The following is an 18,312-nucleotide window of genomic DNA, read 5'->3' on the forward strand; positions in this document are numbered from 1 at the left end:
TGCTGGTTATGTTGAACATTGTTGCTAAAGATCAAATCTAATTCTGTAGGTTAAGAACTCATATTATTGACCAAAACTATTTAAAGAAATAAAAGCAGATAATTTATGTAATTCGTTTCACCAAACAAGCAGAACGATCTCCTTCAAATCCACTTTCAGATCTCCAAAAAAAAACAAAAAAAAGAAAACAAATCTCAACCAAGAAATTATATTTTAGACATCTGGTGCAACATGTTAAGTCTGAAAACAGATTAAACTACAATTAGATTAAACAGGAAGTAACTTGAATTCCAGTTTTCCATCATTTTATTCGATTAATGACTGAATTATGGCTGCAGTGACAAACTGCAGGGCTTGTGGGAAAGAAAAGTTTAGCATTTTAACACATTCTTATATCACAGTTACAAGTGCAGAACAACAAAGACAGTAACTACATTGAAATCAGTAGAAAGAAACGTGAATGAAGACATGGTGCTACTCTGATGGGGAACAAAAAGTCTAACTAACTCAAAAAGTCTCCTGAGGTTTAAGGATGACATGAACGGATTAGTTTAGTCACAAAAACACAGTATTACACACTTTTTTCCCCTTGAGGATTTGAAAAATAATGTCCTGTTTACAAGCTGAGTGTAAAAGATTAAAATAGATAATGTGACTGAAGTTTTCAGGATTCCAGATGATCAACAAATACTGAGTTCACTCGTTTCACAAAGTCTTATTTGCTTTTGAAAAATATTACAGCACCTGTGCTTTGGTCTGTTCATTAATCTGAAATGTTCAACAAGAAGCATCTAAAATGAACAACAATGCTAAATACGGAGAATTCACCTACTAATTGTTTGCCATTGTAATTCTGCAGTTAGTGGCACCTCCAGAAATTTTTCAAACGTAAAATGTTTCAGTGGCACACCTAATGAAATAAAAAAATATATATTTGTGCATTTATTTATTTATTAGGTTTAACAATTATGTCTTCAGAGTCATAACTATGACTCTGAGGAGATCAGTATTTTTCAAGAGGGGTTCATGGCCCCCGCTGGTCCACCTCTGAGGGTCGCCAATGTTTCAGTTGTTTTCAGATGCAACTCCTTCTGCCAACTGTAATAAACAATACTTGAATGAGACCAAAGAGCTCCCTTTAGCTCTGGTTCATGTAGTACAATTTCATGAAGTTACTAGCTATGGAAGAAAGTATTTCTGTTTTGTTTCGCAGGACTTTGGAGGAGGTGAATGTGGTTTAAAGTGGTGCTGTCCATCTCCCCTGCTTTGTTATTTTATATTGTTGTAGTTTGGTTGTTTCATGCTCACTATGAAAACCAAGGATTTCAAATCATTTTCAATAATCTCCAGTAAGAAAATGCAATTGTATAACTTTTATTTGCTTGGGTATAATAAAAAGATCGTTTAAACGTCAGCAAAAAGTGCACAATTAAATTAAACGTGAACATTTTTGTGAGTTTTTATCTTCATAATGAATTAATCTCCGGACTAAACAAAATTTTAGGTACAGAACAGCTGAAATAGACAGATTTTTGTTTTGGGTGTGAAGAGACGAAAAAAAGGTCAAATAAAGTCGTTTTAGAGCTGGTTGGTGCGTCTCTAAGCTTTCAGTCACAGTGAGCGGTGCCATCTTGGTTCATAAGGATTCGCAGTCTGCAGGTGATCAATTCCCAAAAGCCCATATTACATGAGCAAATGAGGTGAAAGTGGCAGAAAAAATAAAAAAAAAACCATGGGTGTAGGACTGTACCCTTGTTTTAGTTACAAAAACAGACCCTTGAGTTGCAGTTTTCTGGCCGATCACCTATCTTTGAAACATCTGACCTGCCAATTCCGATTTTGGCCAATGCCAATTTTTTTTTGTCTGAAATGCTGCTAAAAAGAGAAAGAAAGTTGCTAAGTTGGCAACAGTGGGGTGACTGTCAAACCTCTCTCACTGCAGAGCAGAAGAGGAAAGTTGTTGATTACTGACCTTTGCAACGTTACACAAGATCAGTGGATAAGATTGGCTTCATATACAAGTATCGGCCGATCCCTTATCTCTCAAAATTAAGGAAATCGGCAAAGATAAACTGGCTGGCTGATAAATCAATGCACTCCTAAAAGAAAATGTTCTGCATAATTAAAAAATGTTTATATCTGAAAAAAAAAAAACAACAAAAATGTAAAATATCAAAATAAAAAGCTGCTCACAGCTTCATTATCCGTTACAAGTGATTTACTGTTTTTGTTTTATTAATTTACACATAAAAAATTTACAGCCTACCAGCCACTAAACTGAGGCTGCTGAAAGCAAATCATATATTCCTTATAATGAACAAAAATCACCCTACCAACTTGGGGAATGTGTGTGTGTGTTAGTGAGGTGACGAGGGGGGATGAGGTGGCGGTGGTGGAGGCGGAGGAGGAGGGAAGTCAACGTAGGGGACAGAGTTTGGATGCCAGAAAGATGGGGAGAAAGATGGGTTGAAAAACGCTGGAGGAAGAGGAGGAGGAGGGTAGAGGGGGAAGCTGGGTGGAGAGAAAGGGTGATGATGATGAGGATGAGGAAGATAAGGGGAGTGGGAAGGAAAGTATGCAGGAGGAATGTCCGTGTGTCCAGGTGGAGGGTAGGAGTGGGCGGATGGCGGCGGCGCATTTCTCGGGTGCTGATGTCGGACTCGGTTTCTGGCGTGTCGGGGCTGGAAAGCCCGCCGGTCGAGGTTCTGCTGCTGACTGGATTTATCTGAAAGAGAGGAAGAAATTTAAAAAGTTTATCACTTTTAGGCCTTTTTAAAAATAGATCTAAGTTAGGTTTGTCACCTTTTCCCATCTTTAGTCTATTTTATATTCTTTTGATTTAATTAAATGTAAATATTTATAAATTGAAGTGGAATAGTTTTACTTTTCAAAATAAAAGTAAGTCATATATAAGCCTGGCACAAAAAGTAATTGATTGCATAATAAATTAAAATGAGCTCAATAACTTCCATTCTGATGATTAATATTTTTTGTTCTGTTTACAGAAATCATAATATATTTTATACATAGTTTTGGTTGTGTGTGGTTTTTATTTATTGCTTTTGGTAGTTGTGTTTTATTCTGAATATTTAAAATGTCTTCTAGTTCAAAATTAAAGTTCATTAGTTTTAGAGAGGGCAAACCTGTATTAACAAACCATTATCAAATATATTACAGCAAATGGTCTCAAAATGACAACGTTAGAATTTATCGCAATAATTTCTAGCAAAATTGTGACAGTCCTCCTCATATATGTTTTCTTTTTTTTTGCATAAGATTACAAGAACAGTTCTTTTTGCGAAGTAAATTTGATTTAGATGCAAACTGGCATAAAATATGCATCTTTGCTGCATATTTTATAAATAGTTTTGTTTTTTAATATCTGCAATTATCACTGCAATATCAGTGTGTGAAACATTAGAATTGCAAAACACGACTTAGAAACTTTTTAATTTTGTTTTTATTAAACTCCTGGTTTTATGAAAATATATAAAAGTTAAATGAATGACGACACCAAAACTGTCAAAGTGAAAAAAGAGGAGATAAGTTTCTCCGACATCATGTGACAGAGTTATGTTTGTGGGAGTACCTGCACAGCCATTTTCCTTCCTTTTGCTGTTCCTTATTTTTCTTTTTGCCTCCTGCTCCTTCTCATCATCACTATAATCCAAAGCCTGGAGGAGACGAAGAGAAAGAAGAGTTGTGTACCACACTGTGTATTTTTCTACATTATGTCATCAAAATGTGGATATTTATAAATATAAAGAGAGATTCAAAGGTTTGGTTACTGCCAGATGGTTTACAACACAAGGTAAAGCAGCGTTTCTAAACCCAGAAAGCCACAGAAACTGATCCTAACATGAGCTGTGATTACCTCTTCTGGTGGTTCATCGTCATTCTTCCAGGAAGCATCAGATCCTTTTAAACTGTGGAAAGCAACATTATTTTGTAACACACAGAGTTTTCTACATAGGTAATCATCTGCTGGACAGAAGGTGGAGGCGTGTCCTTACAGTTTGAGCTGCTGCGTCAGGATGTACTCCGTGTACTCTTTGAGTGCTGGAGCAAAATAAACAGTCGATCCCTCAGTCAGGCCTTTGCTGCTGATCTGATCTGAAGAGTTGAAGCGCAGAACATACAAAGGACTGCACACAGGGCCGAACACCTCAAACACCTAAAACACACCAGCAGAACGTTATCAGCACGCTGAAAGCATCAGATTTAAATTCAGTCTGACTTTATGTTCTCACCTTTCCCACAGCCACCCTGTCGGACCTGAACAGGATGCTGTCCTCATTCAGAGCAGGCGTGTTCTTCAGGGACTGGATAATAACTGAGAGGACAAACACAGAGTTAAACGACGGAGCGGTTCTGAGGATGCGTTGATCAGCAGGGAGTCCACTCACCAAGCTGCTGGATGATACTGGAGACCGTTCCCGCCGGCTGCAGCTCGGCTTCCTCAGGTAAGCTCACACTGACTTCCTCCACAGCTGGAAGCTCCTGCACACAAACGGGAACGTCTAGCAAATGATGCAGCTAATAATAAACCGGCTTAAGTTTTCCAACAATATTCCCTTAGAATTAGTGTGACACAACATTGACACAGCAAAAGCATAAAATCCTACCAAGTATTTTAGGTTTAGTTTTTAGTGCAAACTAGAAGTAAGAAAGCTAACTTACAAGTAACTTTTTAGCAAGATATAGAAGCTTGTTTTAAGGAAATAATTCCTTAATATTGATGACAAGACATTTTTCCCATGTTGTAAGTCAATTTATCTGCCAATGGAACAAGAATTTTTTCATCAATATTAACCACTATTATCCACTTTTTTCTCATTTCTGCTTCCACCATTACCTGACTTTTAGCATCTTGGAAGCTTTAACCTGTGTAAGGTGTCTATTGTATTTAATACCTGCTTAAAGTACAATTATAAGGAATACCATGTCATTGTTATCAACTACTTAGTTAATGACAGTTAAAATCAAACACAAAAACTTCTTAACTTTATAAAACACAAACTGACCTCAAGTAAGACTTCATCTCTAGCTTTGACAGGGGCTGGTTGGCTGAAACCTTCATCAACATCCTCGAACACAGGGGCAGGGGAGGAAGAGGAGGATGAGGAGGAAGAGGAGGATGAGGAAGAAGATGAAGAACTGTCACTAGTAAAGGGAAAATACAAATATTAGTATCGGTTTTCTTTACAGTTTCTAGTGTCGAATCCGGTGCAAAAGATCAGCAGGTGCACTGCAAAAACACAAACTTTACCAAGTAAAAAAAAAACTTATAAGTAACCTTTAAGCAACATATAGGGGTTTGTTTTAAGTGAATATTAATGAAAAAGTACTAGCTCTATTGGCAGATTATTTAACAAGATATTTTTCCCATGTTATAACTGAAATAATCTGCCAATGGTACTAGAACTTCTTCATCAATATGGAATTATTTATTTAAAATAAGCTCCTATATTGCTGAAAAGTCACTTTTAAGTTAGTTTTGTCTTATTTAAGACAAAACTAACTTAAAAATTGTAGTAAGGTATTATCACTAGACACTAAACCAGAAATACTTAATATTTTGTGTTTTTGCGGTGCACTGTGTGTGTTTGAGTGTAAACACCTGTCTGAATCCTCGGATTCCTCGTCCACACAGACAGCCTCACATACAAAGCTCACAGGGAGCGTTACTGCTGATGGGGCTGTTTGGACAGCTCCCGCTTCTTCTGCCTCCGTACGTGTGTTTGCTGGTGTGGCATCGTCTCGGGTCACAGAAACATGCTCTGCGTGCGTTACCATAGTGACCTGCACCTCCTTCCCCTCGTTTTCTGATGGCAAGTTGTGATCGTTCATCTCTGGTAGATGTGATGTTGAAGTGTCTGTGTGGACAGACTTGTTTGAGTCCTCATTCTCACACCGAGACACCGAAGGGAGCCCATCTGTTTCCTCTGCCTGTGTTTGTATGGCATCCTCTCTGGTCACAAGGAGATTTTCTAGCTGAGTTGTCATGGCGACCTCCATCTCTTCTGCATTCTCCATCAGTGGCAGGTTCTGTTTATCATCATCTGGCGAGCTTCTGTCCATCTGAGAAGCCAATTAAAGTGTTTCCAAGCAGATTATGTCACTCTGCATGACAGAATAAGACATAAAGTGGCTGTCACATAAAACTCTTTATACGAATAAAATATTAACTTCTTATAGTCTGAGGCATCATATATATATTTTTAGAAACTGTATAAGAAAACAAAAATATCCTTTATTGGGAAATATAAAAATAAGAGTAAAATACTGTACAGACGGGGCAATTTTACAAGATAAGATTAAGAAAATAATAACACTAAAATGTTATTAAAAATAAAAATATAAACTATGAACAAAGCACATTTTTTTGAACATATAGGCTACGTTAAATGCTGGTTCACGTTTATACGATAATTTTAGAGCAAAACTATTTCGAGTGAAAATAAAATAACTGCTGTGAATAAAATGTCAGCGTGTTATTATACCAGCATCCAAACTTAGCTCCGTGAGCTAACAGGCTAATGCTAGCCGTGTTGCTTTTAAACTCGCGCACGTTCATTGAACCAGCACGAGCTCAGAAAAACACCGTTATAACGCCATAAACACAGAGCTAACACTGTGACACCGGCTCCGTTTACAACAAAACCTTTCTGTATAATACCTGTCTGAGGAGAAGTTACATCCACGTTGAGGACACGCGCACAGGTTTGGAAAATCACTCATACAACTTCCTGTACTCACTTTCAAAATAAAACTGAATGATTAATAGAAAAACCTAAAGGTGAGCGCATGTTGGAAGAAAATACGATGAAAACATAAAGAACTGGGTAAAACAAATCCCTCTGAAAAAAATAAGACAACTGCTTGTTATTAGGTTGTCTTTGTCACAGGCGTCTGTTGCACGGCGTGGGGAATTTAAGCAAGACTATAAATGAAAACTTAAAGAAACGCTAAAACGTTTAGATAATTTCAGTTATTTTTAAAAAGATAGACGTGATTTAAAGTAGTGAGGAACATATACATATACTTATATTTAATAACAGAACTCTGTTGATAAGATTAGATTTAAAAGATAATCTCTACATTTAACTTAAACAAACTGCTAAACTCAGACATATGAATTTAACTGCAATATTCAGTAATACTAATGTATTATACTTATTAAATTAAGTGCAGCTATTACGGTAATCACTTTTAAAATATTTTAAGACTACATTTCACTGGGGTCTGTAGTTACTGCAAGTTTTATTTGAAAAATAGCATACGGGTTCCTTCAATTAGTAAACAGATGTTTACGTGAACTTTCCGCACGTAAAAAGTACAGAGCACGTGTGATTCAAGGCTATGGCAAGACAATTTGCCATATTTTCTGGTGTGCGCTAGTAGCCGCTGTTGGTCGTCTGTGTGGCAAATTAATCGGGAGTGAGCAACCCCTGTGTTGTGCTTAGTGATTTTATGAGGGTAACTTCCTAATTAAGTCTTGAAACTCTTTGCTGGGCAGCAAAATGTCATCAGAGGTGGATATAAGTTGCTAAAGATGGCAGACAATTTTATTTATTACACTTGATCTCCAGATGGAAAGTAACTCTAAAAGAACAAAACTTGTGTATGAAAGTGTTTCTGGTGCATTTTTAGTTAAACTCTTTCATTACTTTATCATTTTTAACGAATTTATTTTATTCTGTATAGTTTTTAAAAACAGAATTTTTCTATTCACATTTACAGCTCTGGAAAAAATTGAGACCACTTAAAATGATCAGTTTCTCTGATTCGACTTTTTTATAAATATATTTGAGTAAAATGAACATTGTTATTTTATTCTATGAACTACTGACAACACGTCTCTGAAATTCCAAGCATAAATTCATTTGCTGTAAATGAGAAGTGGTCAAAATAACAAAAACGCTGCAGAGCTTTCAGACCTCAAATAATGCAAAGAAAACAAGTTCATATTCATTTAGAAACAACAATACAAATGTGACGCCTCTTGCAGGTAAAAAAAAATATTGTGACATCAGATAACCCCTAAAGAACAATATTGCTGATGTATTTTTCAAATAGCAACTTTGTACTGATCCGCTAAAAAAAAAATTCTGTTGTTTTTTTTTACAAAAATGTTTTTTCCTACCTTTTTTATGCCTTAAGAAAATTAAAAAAAATCTTGACACAAAGGATCATAATTCATGCATGTAAGTTTTAACTTAGGGAGTGTCCAGAACGTACTATATGAGGAGATTTCTTTTCTGTTTCATTACTGCATTATTTTTACAGCATTTATTTTATTCTGCAGTTTTTTAAATACAGAATTTCTCTATTCACTTTACAACAATACATTTTTCTTTGGCATTGTCCAGAATGATTCAGAGGTAGGTAAAAACGGAAACAGTAGATGGCAGCACAAAGCTTTGTCCTTCTTCCTGAGCTTTCCAAATAGAACATCAATGTGAGCTTTCGAACTCTTCACCCAAAATAACCACCCCAGTTTGATTGATTTGATCTGTAAATTCCCCAAAAAAGCTTAATTTTTTTCATCACAGACAATGAAAATAATTCTTTTCTAACACACGGGATTTTACTCCACATACTGATGGATGTTTGGATGTGGAATGTGCACATAAGGTCTTGAATGGCTGACAAGGAATTTTGATCCAAGAAATGTGTTAAAACCCTTTTTGTTTTATGAGCCCTCTGCTTCAGGACAGCCAAACAGCTGTCAGCCGCAGTCTTAGTTTCTCACTTTTCTAAATATTCATTCTTGACCTTCGTTTGGCTGGATTTCACTACGGTGTCTGTTGTAAGATGTTCACAGTACTGAGGATGTGACAGCTCTGATTACAATCATTTGTTTCTTAACTGCATGTTTTGCATTAGAGAAATCTAAACTATTTAAATTCTGCAGTAAAAATGCAAACCTTCTAGTTTAAGTGTCTCTATTTTTTCCTTTCTAATAAATGTAAAATAAATACAGTTGCTTACCATTGTTGCAGAGATAATCAGCTTACACCATCTAGCTGCTTTAGTAAGGCACTGAAGGAACTTTGCTCAGATTAAACACAACTTGACTCAAACGCTTCAAAGCAGCCATTCGCTGCAGGAGTACAGTTTGGTAGAGATCAGAATGACATATACGGGCCTGTCAAACGCTTTACGTCATCTGTAAGAATAGCTGCACTAGAAACGTAGCAGGAATCATATTTGTGTTCCCCCAAGGAGTTGGGAAATTTGCTATTATTGTCCATCCATGTGACTCACCTCTCCAGAATGCTAGAATTGTGCTGGTGTCCCCGTCCAAGGGAGTCTGGATGGCAACAAATCTCCCTGATATACTACATTTGTGTCCTTCTTTACAGTGAAACTCACAAAACTCCTAAATATATTTTGATTTTCTCCAAGGATACATCACAACGAGAAATTAGAAACTCTTTTTGTGTGAATTCAATGATAAAATGAAAAAGTACTCCACATGATTAAAGAGATGATTCAAAAATAACTTCAGAATTTATTAATATTCAGATAACCTATGTTGTATTGATGTTGTATAAGTAATAAACCAAAAGGCAAAAGCAAATACAAAGCACAAACTTTCCCTGAACAATGTAGAAGCGCTAGTGAAAAACAGCTACACTGTAAAACATTTGAAGGTGGTGTAACTTGAAAACGGAAGTTCACCTGCTGCTATGAAAATGCAACTTAAGTCAGCAAAAAAATTGTTTTTGTTTTATCTCAGAAATTAAAGTTCACGAAGTCGATTTAACAACAAGAGACAAGTTGTCTAAACATTAGAGTTCATTAATCTTGAATTGTGAGTTTTAACTTAATGCAGCAATTTAAAACAAATAATTATTTCACAATATGCAAGAAAAAAAACTGCCCTCACCTGGTTAAAGAGCCACATTTCTCTGTTATTTTTACTCACATTATCAAGTTAAAATAACTGTTTTTTTTAAACTTTAGAATAATTTAAATTCTTGTTTCAAATTGCATGAACAAAACGTATGATCTGATAATGAATGTTATTAAACATCACAATGCATTCTGATAAAAAACATTTAGCGTGAAAAGGACATAAAAATAAGAGTCAGATCAATGAAACACATCCATCTCAGGATACTAAAACATGCCGCTAAGCATTCTGGGAAATAGTTCCCACTCCTGTCTTTTCCCTTTCAGTTTTCTTTAGCGCCAACCTATAAACTGTAGTTTATTCAACTCTTGGAGGTTTGACGAAATTAATAAAAAGTTAACACAACTTACTACTATAAGTTTATCTTTCATAAACTCACACATTTAGGTTCAAAATCTAAAACTCGCTAAATTTATTTGACTTAAATAGAAGAAGACAATAGACACAACTAAATGCGGCTCAAATGTTTTACAGTGTAGGGATCACCGCGACCCAGTTCCACCCATTTCTTTGGCTTCTCAAAACAAAATAATCATGTCTTGTTTTTGTATACACACACGCAAACTGATTCAAGTATGAAAATCAACAGATGATGTGACTAATAAATTACTCTGAGCCTGAACTGGAAGGAGAAAACCGTTTCCCCTCCAAATCTGAATTCAGCTCTGCCTTCCAGGCTGAAAGGAATGAGCTGCCAAATGAAGCTGAAATATAACGCTGCTAAGAAAAGATTTAAGTCAAAGCTCATCTAATAACAACTGTGACCTGTGGTTAGGGTATTTCAATATTTCAGTGATCGAAATGGTATGTGCAGCACTGTTTCTAGGAAATCCTGCTGAAAAGGAAGGTTTCTGCCTCATCATCAGATGTCTCATCTTTTGTCTTTGATAACAAATGAAGCAATAAAAGTTGCAGCTGTTGCCTATTGTGCCCCTCATGGGTCAGGTTGATATGCACCTGCGACTCTATGATGTCATATAGTGCAGAAGTTGGAAACTATATCCCCTGAAGCATTTTTCCCTGAAAACAAGTTTTTGAAAGGATGATTTAGAATAGGATGTGCTCCAGCACCATTGTTTTAAGGAATCTATTCCTTTTCTGTTGATGTGCTTTGTGACTGGTAGTCAGGGAATTGAACTTTATTTCTGGACGTGTTTGTTGGTCATAAAGTTGGCAGATGTTGTTTTTCTTGGTTGGCAAATGTTTGTTTTTTTTGTCTTATTGTCCTTCGCAGTCACACAAAAACAGAAAACAGGTGCTGTTTTCCAGTTTTACGGTCCCAATATTACTCATTGTGTCACCAATGACAATGTAAAGTCAACATACCACCACCACTAAACACAGATTTTCCCTTTTTGATGGGAAATACCCTCAACCCAAACCCCAGCCAATGCATGACAGATACTAACTGTGTGTTAAGTGTCTGTGCTTTTTATTTGTTTTCTTATGAACTAGATCGTTTTTTGAGCAACATGCCAGCTTAACTTCAACACAACTCAACTCTAAAAACTATTACTTCTGACATTTAATAATGTTTACTTTAACTTTTAAGTTCCTTGTCAATAATTTTTATAAGCTAAAGATGCGCATTTCCCAGATTTGACATTATATTTGTGGCAGCTGAAAATAATTTAAACATTGGCATTAGTTATTCTATTATCCATCATTTAAAATAAGTATTTGACATGTTTTTCTTGAATTTTCTCTTATGGGTCCATTGACGTAAAATTCACAACAGATGTTGGCAACAACCCAAGCAATCCATAAATACAATAAAAATCAAAACAAATAAGTAAAGTGTAAAAAAAATGAAATGACAGGGAATAAGCGTTGATCACAAGAAGAAAATAATCTGCAATAAAAGGCAGAGAGTCAAGAAACAAACAAAAATCTGCATTTGTATGACTGGGAAAACCAAAAAGATCTTCACAAAAAGTACTAGGAGTTGCAAATAATACTAATAACAATCACAACTACATTTCTAAGTTTCTGAATGTTCCAGTTAGTCAGTGCTGTTGTTCCCTAATTTGGAAGTGGAAAGAACACAATTTCATCAAAAAACAGCCGAGACTAAGTTTTCCTCATAATATTTCTAACAAAGGAGCCAGTAGAATAATAATAATAATAATAATAATAATAATAATAATAATAATAATAATAATAATAATAATAATAATAATAATAATAATAATAAGAGTTATCCAAGAGCCAAGGAGGACTCAAAAGTGCTTCAGAAAGACCTGGAAACAGCAGAGAACAGCTTTTAAAAACAATAAGTAAAGCACCGTATTGTACACTCTCTGCACAATACTCCACTGCTGAAGAAAAACTTTGTAAATGCTTCTTTAAAGTTGATGCAGAAAATATGGACAAGCTAGTTAAATAAGGGAAAGAACAGCCTGGTCAGCAAAGACCGAAGTTGAACTATTTGGATATCAGAGCTTCCAGGTGTGGTCACATCTAACCTGCTGTTTTTATTTAACTCTCCGGTGTTTATCTGTCTTTACTAAAAGGATTTTTAGGATAATCTGTTTTTATGGCGCATATGAGGAACAGAGACTTAATTTGACTGAAGATGACGTTTGTAAACCAAAAGTATTGTTAAACATATTATTTCATTTAGTAAAGATTTAGTACAATTGAAGTCCTTTTATGACTGGGATCAGGTTTTTACTGAAACTATACTGCTGTTATATTTCTTTATGGCTCATAAAGGGTAAAGTTATTGGCTAACTATTTCAACAAACAAAATAATAAACTTGGCAGAAGAACTGTCACAGTTCTTTGTGCAGTCCATTTCAATCTAATCCATGATGTGGGACATTATCATGAATTTCTATTTTTGTAAAACTCTTAATGAACCATGCATACTTAACGACTGAAAGACTAATGAGCCATGGACATTTTATCTTTGACATTTTATCATGCTTCTTTTCAGGCTCCATGTCTTGTGAAATCCTTCCAGATTTCTGCGACATTCACCTACTTATGGCGCAATCCCAGCTGAAACCATCAATTCAGATGATTGCAGGACATTGCTGAAACATTTACAATTACAAAACTGAATTGACCTTCAGATGCAGGGTTTGCAAGTTCAATGAAAGTATTTCGCATCAGGTTTTCTCTGATAATAAAGAAATAATTGGATATTTCCTTAGGGTGTTAACATATACGTGTACAATAATAAATTAGATTACATGTTGAGAGTAGGCTTGATTATTAGATTAAAAGTATCTTTTGAAAATAATATTCAAAGAAGTATTAAACTGTACCAAAGTGCTGTACATGTTCAGGGTTGCTGTGGGGTTATTTTTGACACAAATAGGACCCCATAGATTACAATGTCAGGCCTTCTGTAAATGACAAAGAATGTAAATAAGTTTTAAGGAGTGATTTAAAGTGTTCCAGACTATAGGCAGATCTAATGTTGAACGGTCATTTCCGTTTTGGGATTAAAAAAGTATTTTTTAATTGATTGGAACTGAATAGACGTCGATGGATCCCTTGCGGCGTCACGTCACACACGCAAGATCGCGGCACCGTATTGGTATCTATCCCTTTGCTGTTGCGCACATTAACTGAATCATACCTACATCTCCAGGTTTCATTTATTAAAGTTGTTACGTACACTGATACATGTTGTTTGAGCCTTCAAGGTGTCCGTAGTTGTCTAGACAGGAGCGCTGAACAAGGACGCGGCGAAGAGACGCAGGGGGAGCCGTATCTGATGGGGAAACCCGAATCGACGTAACAACGGAATTGTTCTACCTATGGATGTTATGTGAACGAATCGGGTTTTTTGTCCTCCAGCGTTGTGCGCATGCGCGAAATTTGCAGACGTTAACACTAACGTCTGCAACGTTCAGTTTAAATCAGCCCTCAGTTTCACCTTAAAAACATGTCATCCATCGCCTGCCAGGCAAGAACTCATTTCTGTGGATTTTTATGTACTTTAAAATCAGGAGGGACCATTTGGACACCCAGTCTGTCTCACACATACGAACTTATCAGAATGGCTTGATCCATATAAACCACAGACGTGCACACAAACCACTTTAAAAAGAAAATAGGAAAATAGCTTTCTTTATTAGCAAAATAGAACCTGTGACTTGTGAGAAGGTCATAGAAATGTTTCAGTATTAATGTTGATAAAAACTTATTTTTTTAAATATTTCTTTTTTCCAGCGTCTGACTCTGTGAAAATACACCACTCATTACAACATCTCTCTAAGCCAAAGTGAAGCAATTATTTTCATATCAGTTCAAATTCCACAAGCGTCTGTGATTGCGCGACAAAAAGCGCAGCATTCCAGTTGGGGAATGCACCGAGGAATAATCACACACACACACACACACCCACCCACACACACGTACACACACTCAGAAGGAGAGAGAGATTAGCTGTCCGTGCACAGGACTTTGACCTGCCTATTTCTGGGGGGTCTGAGCTATTACTGTTTAGATGTTCTGTGTGTTTGGGTGCATGGGTGCTCAATTAATTGCCTAACCAAGAGGTCATTGTTGAGTCAAGGATTTGTTGTTTATGTAACTGGGATCTGGAGAGATGCAGAGTGGAAGTAAAAACACAAACCTTATTTTTTTCTACAACGGTGGAACACTGTGAAATAATTAAGCAAATAACAAGCCATAAAATCTGCAAAGTTATCCATGTAATTCACTATTTTCTAAAGCAATACAAAGAAAAAACAAATGAGAGAAAAACCCTGTTTGAAATGCTGTGCTTAAAGTTAGCTTGACCTGAGACATCACATAGCTATAAAAGTTGATAAGGAAGCTGTTTTATTTTTAACATCACTTTTTACCCAATGAAAATATAATAGGACATTTAGGTAAATATAGAACTATCCAGCTCAAAATGGAAAACAAAGCATCAGACTGCAGTCTTGACATTCTAAATTCATCAAAATAAATAAATTTTAGTCTCATTATCAAACTCAAAAATAATTATTTACAGGTCGAATAATGATTACATTTTTACAAGTCAAAGTCAAAGTTTATTTATATACCACATTTACAACAAACACAGTTGACCAAAGTGCTTTACGACAATCACATCATCACAGGGAATAAAATAAAAAAAATCTGGCAAAAATAATAAAACAAGTATAAAATTGGTAGAAAATACCTAATAATATGAATAAAAACACTTTCAGCAATTCCTCTCTCCAAAAAACTTGAATCAGTGAAGTGTTAATGCTCCCCTTTTTCAAATTGGAAGATTTGTCAAGATGAACATTTCTTCAGCACAGATGAAAGAAAATTAGACTTCAATGAAGAATCCATGGGAACAGTAATTAAACTAATAAAACACCAAACCTACTATTAGTACAACTAATATCTATTTACTTACTACCTAATTTAGCAGGAGACAAACAAAAAACAAACACAAAGCTTTTTAGGCTAAGACGATGAAGTTTGGAGGAAAACAGAAAAAGAAGCCAAAGTTCATAACTAAGTTTTCTTTCATCAGTTTTTGCTACTTTATAACAGGAATCAAAAGAGACCACTGTGGTCTGAATCTGGACCAGTGGCTGAAATATTCCTCAGACTGGAAGTTCTTTCCTCGTTTGTTCAGTCATTTATCTGGGTTGTTCTCATTTTAAAAGTCACCTTAAAAAGAAGTTTATAAGGTGACCTTGAGCAAGTTTCCAGGCAGAACTGGAGTCTTGAACAATAACAATAAAAGTTTTGGGAGAGGAATATCACAGTCAGTCAACCCACATTCTTCATTATCCACTAGAGACCAAAATCTTAACAGACTGTCACTGTAGATGACATGGTGTCACAACTAGACATATTTACACATGGAACAGTTCAAAACATTCGACTGAATAAATATTCCACGTTTCAGAGTTTAATCTTCACAGTTTCACAACACGAATTCACTGTGGATTGTTCAAAAAGGAAACTTTGACAGGATTTCAGACAAAATAAACCTGGTGAGGTCATAAAAACATATTTTTTGAGAATCAAGGAAAGCATTGTTTTCTCGTGAAACTGTTGCATTTCAAAGAGAAACGCTGTTTTTCTAGGTGACAGGTCAAACCTGATCCATTCTGTGTATATCAATTCTCATCCCCTTCGATATCTTTTGTTTTGAAGGGGATGAGACTTTTATTTGACCATCCAACATGCAGTAAGATGCAACTAAAGGAAATGATTTATATCACGTGTCAAACACAAGGTCAGGGGGCCAAATCCGGCCCTCCATGGCTGCCACTGTGGCCCTCTAGACTCTAAAGCGACACATAAATAGAACCGCCAAGGCAACACCGTGCTTAAATATTATTTTATCAATCAAATCAAAGCAGTTTTTATCTGTTTACTGCCAAATTACATCCATCAGTCCCTCCACTTTCCTGCAAATTATTGTGAAAATTCATGCTAAATCAACAAATCCCTGCACTTTTTTGTGCTAATGCGTAATTGTGAATTTATTACAGATTTTTGGCAAAAATGGTAAAAAATATTGGATCCAAGTGACATTTTACTCCCACTTGCAGGCGGATGTGTTTCTTCTACGAAACAGGTAGGCCTATCTCTGCCTAACATGATGTCAAGTTATGAGTAATAAAAAGTCACATTTCCCATCATACATGAGTGAAAATATTTCCAAATTAGTACCACAAACACTTTGATTTTTATTACAAAATATCCCAGAAACAATCGCAAAATCCTGGAGGGCCTGAAAAGATGTTCAATATCATTTAATTTTAAGAACTTATTTATATTTTAATGGGTTTTAGCAATAGATTCTGGCACAACCGTCAATTTAGCAACATTCATGATCTTGATTTGGCCCAAAATGTAATCGAGTTTGACAATCCAGACTTAGATGTTTTTAAAATCATAAATTATATATTTTTTTTAACTTTAGCAAAACAAATGATTACCCTAATCATACATTAACACACCTTAAGCAAAATGTCTTTACCTAAACTTTTTCCTTTAGGTCCAGACAAAATGAATGGGACCACAAAAACATAAGTGAATTGAAATAAATAACACAATTTAATTTTCACATACGTTTCTATACACGTAGCTGTGCCAAATAACTTTGATGGCAGTATTCAGAGCTAAATAAACCCCCCCCAAATTTTTTTTAATGACTTTGCATGGTATATGATCATTGATCCCATTTCTTCTTACATACATAGTTAAAAAAAATGAAACCAAAGACATGACACAGATCCAAAGCTCCAAACAAGCAGCCATTATTCAGGTCATTGACCTGCTTCCTTTGACCCGGGCTAATTAATGTTGTCTAACTGTCAACCAGCTAACAAAAGGAGGCTTATCTCACCCATAACAGGCTTTCCTCATAATTAATTATTGCATTAGTGTGGGAATACAAACTGGAGATGTAGTTTTTAAATTAAATTTCACACCTAATACCTCTTTCCATTTGTCACATTCAAAACATTTGAAAACGGCCTCAGTTTCCTTACCAAACTACTCCAGCTTTGAACTTAAATATGATATAAAGAACTACTACATATATCTGTTTTTTTCCCCAGTTTTATCATCATCATTCCTATATTGAAGGTATTTATGTGTATTTGTAAAAACAGCAACATTCACAAATTATCTTGAAGAGAAACAATAGAAATCAATCTACTTATATAGTACTTGTTTAAAAAAATAAGCAAACTCTAACAACTTTAAACGAAGTAATCATTAAATCTTCAGGTTCCTCTTCAGATGCAATTCTCACATTTCTTTTTAAAGAGGTTTTTTACTCAGTTGAACCATCAGCTCTTTATGTCAAGAATAAGTTTTATCCCCAATGTGGTCCCACATATATTCAAGCTACTAAACCATCAGTTTAAATAAAAAACAATAAAAAACACCTCAACCGCCACACTTTGTTTTAATTTCAGGACAATCCAAATTCTCATTCCATCCAAAAATATGCAAATAAATGCAAAATGTATACTTTCAATGCTTTCGACTTTGAGGAAAGTCGAGGCTTTTTCAATATCAGAAGCTTTATGTGTTTATCTAAAAGCAGTTTTCATGTGAATTTCACAAAAATTTCTTGTTGAATCTCCCAGTTTGTTCATTAACTAACCATATTAAACAAATTTTGATCTTTAGAATATTATCCGTGTGGAGAGTTGAAAACCTGAGTCCTGCTTCAGGGTGTCGATGTCAGAGCAATGGCTCAACAAGGAGTCGATGTGATTGTTAAACCTTGACGATTGTTTATAATCTGTGGAAACGGTGGAAAAAGAATAGTTCAAATGATAAAAAAAAATGTATTTGCCATTCACACCAATAAACCATGCTTATGGTAATGTTTCCATTTAAGATAACATTAGTATTTTTGCTAATTTTAGCTTTTGAACAGGTGTTTTCATACTGAATAG

General features: G+C 35.3%; 1 protein-coding gene across 2 annotated transcripts; it reads right to left on the reverse strand.

Moving 5' to 3' along the window:
• Positions 1-288: 288 nt before the first annotated feature.
• On the reverse strand, positions 289-6,757 carry naf1 (nuclear assembly factor 1 ribonucleoprotein). Of its 2 annotated transcripts, none has more exons than XM_014474704.2 (9): positions 6,680-6,757; positions 5,621-6,123; positions 5,025-5,163; positions 4,407-4,500; positions 4,251-4,333; positions 4,014-4,174; positions 3,875-3,926; positions 3,590-3,674; positions 289-2,725 (listed from the first exon to the last, which is right to left on the reverse strand). In XM_014474704.2, the coding sequence occupies exons 2-9, from the start codon at positions 6,079-6,081 to the stop codon at positions 2,358-2,360; spliced, it is 1,443 nt and encodes a 480-aa protein (XP_014330190.1). In that variant the 5' UTR covers positions 6,082-6,123; positions 6,680-6,757; the 3' UTR covers positions 289-2,357. The 2 variants fall into 2 exon arrangements, with proteins under 2 accessions (XP_014330190.1, XP_023188835.1); XM_023333067.1 differs by having other exon boundaries at positions 5,621-6,081; positions 6,680-6,749.
• Between the last annotated feature and the right edge of the window lie 11,555 nt (positions 6,758-18,312).

Source organism: Xiphophorus maculatus, chromosome 5 (assembly GCF_002775205.1).
Source record: "Xiphophorus maculatus strain JP 163 A chromosome 5, X_maculatus-5.0-male, whole genome shotgun sequence".
Classification (NCBI taxonomy): Eukaryota; Metazoa; Chordata; class Actinopteri; order Cyprinodontiformes; family Poeciliidae; genus Xiphophorus; species Xiphophorus maculatus.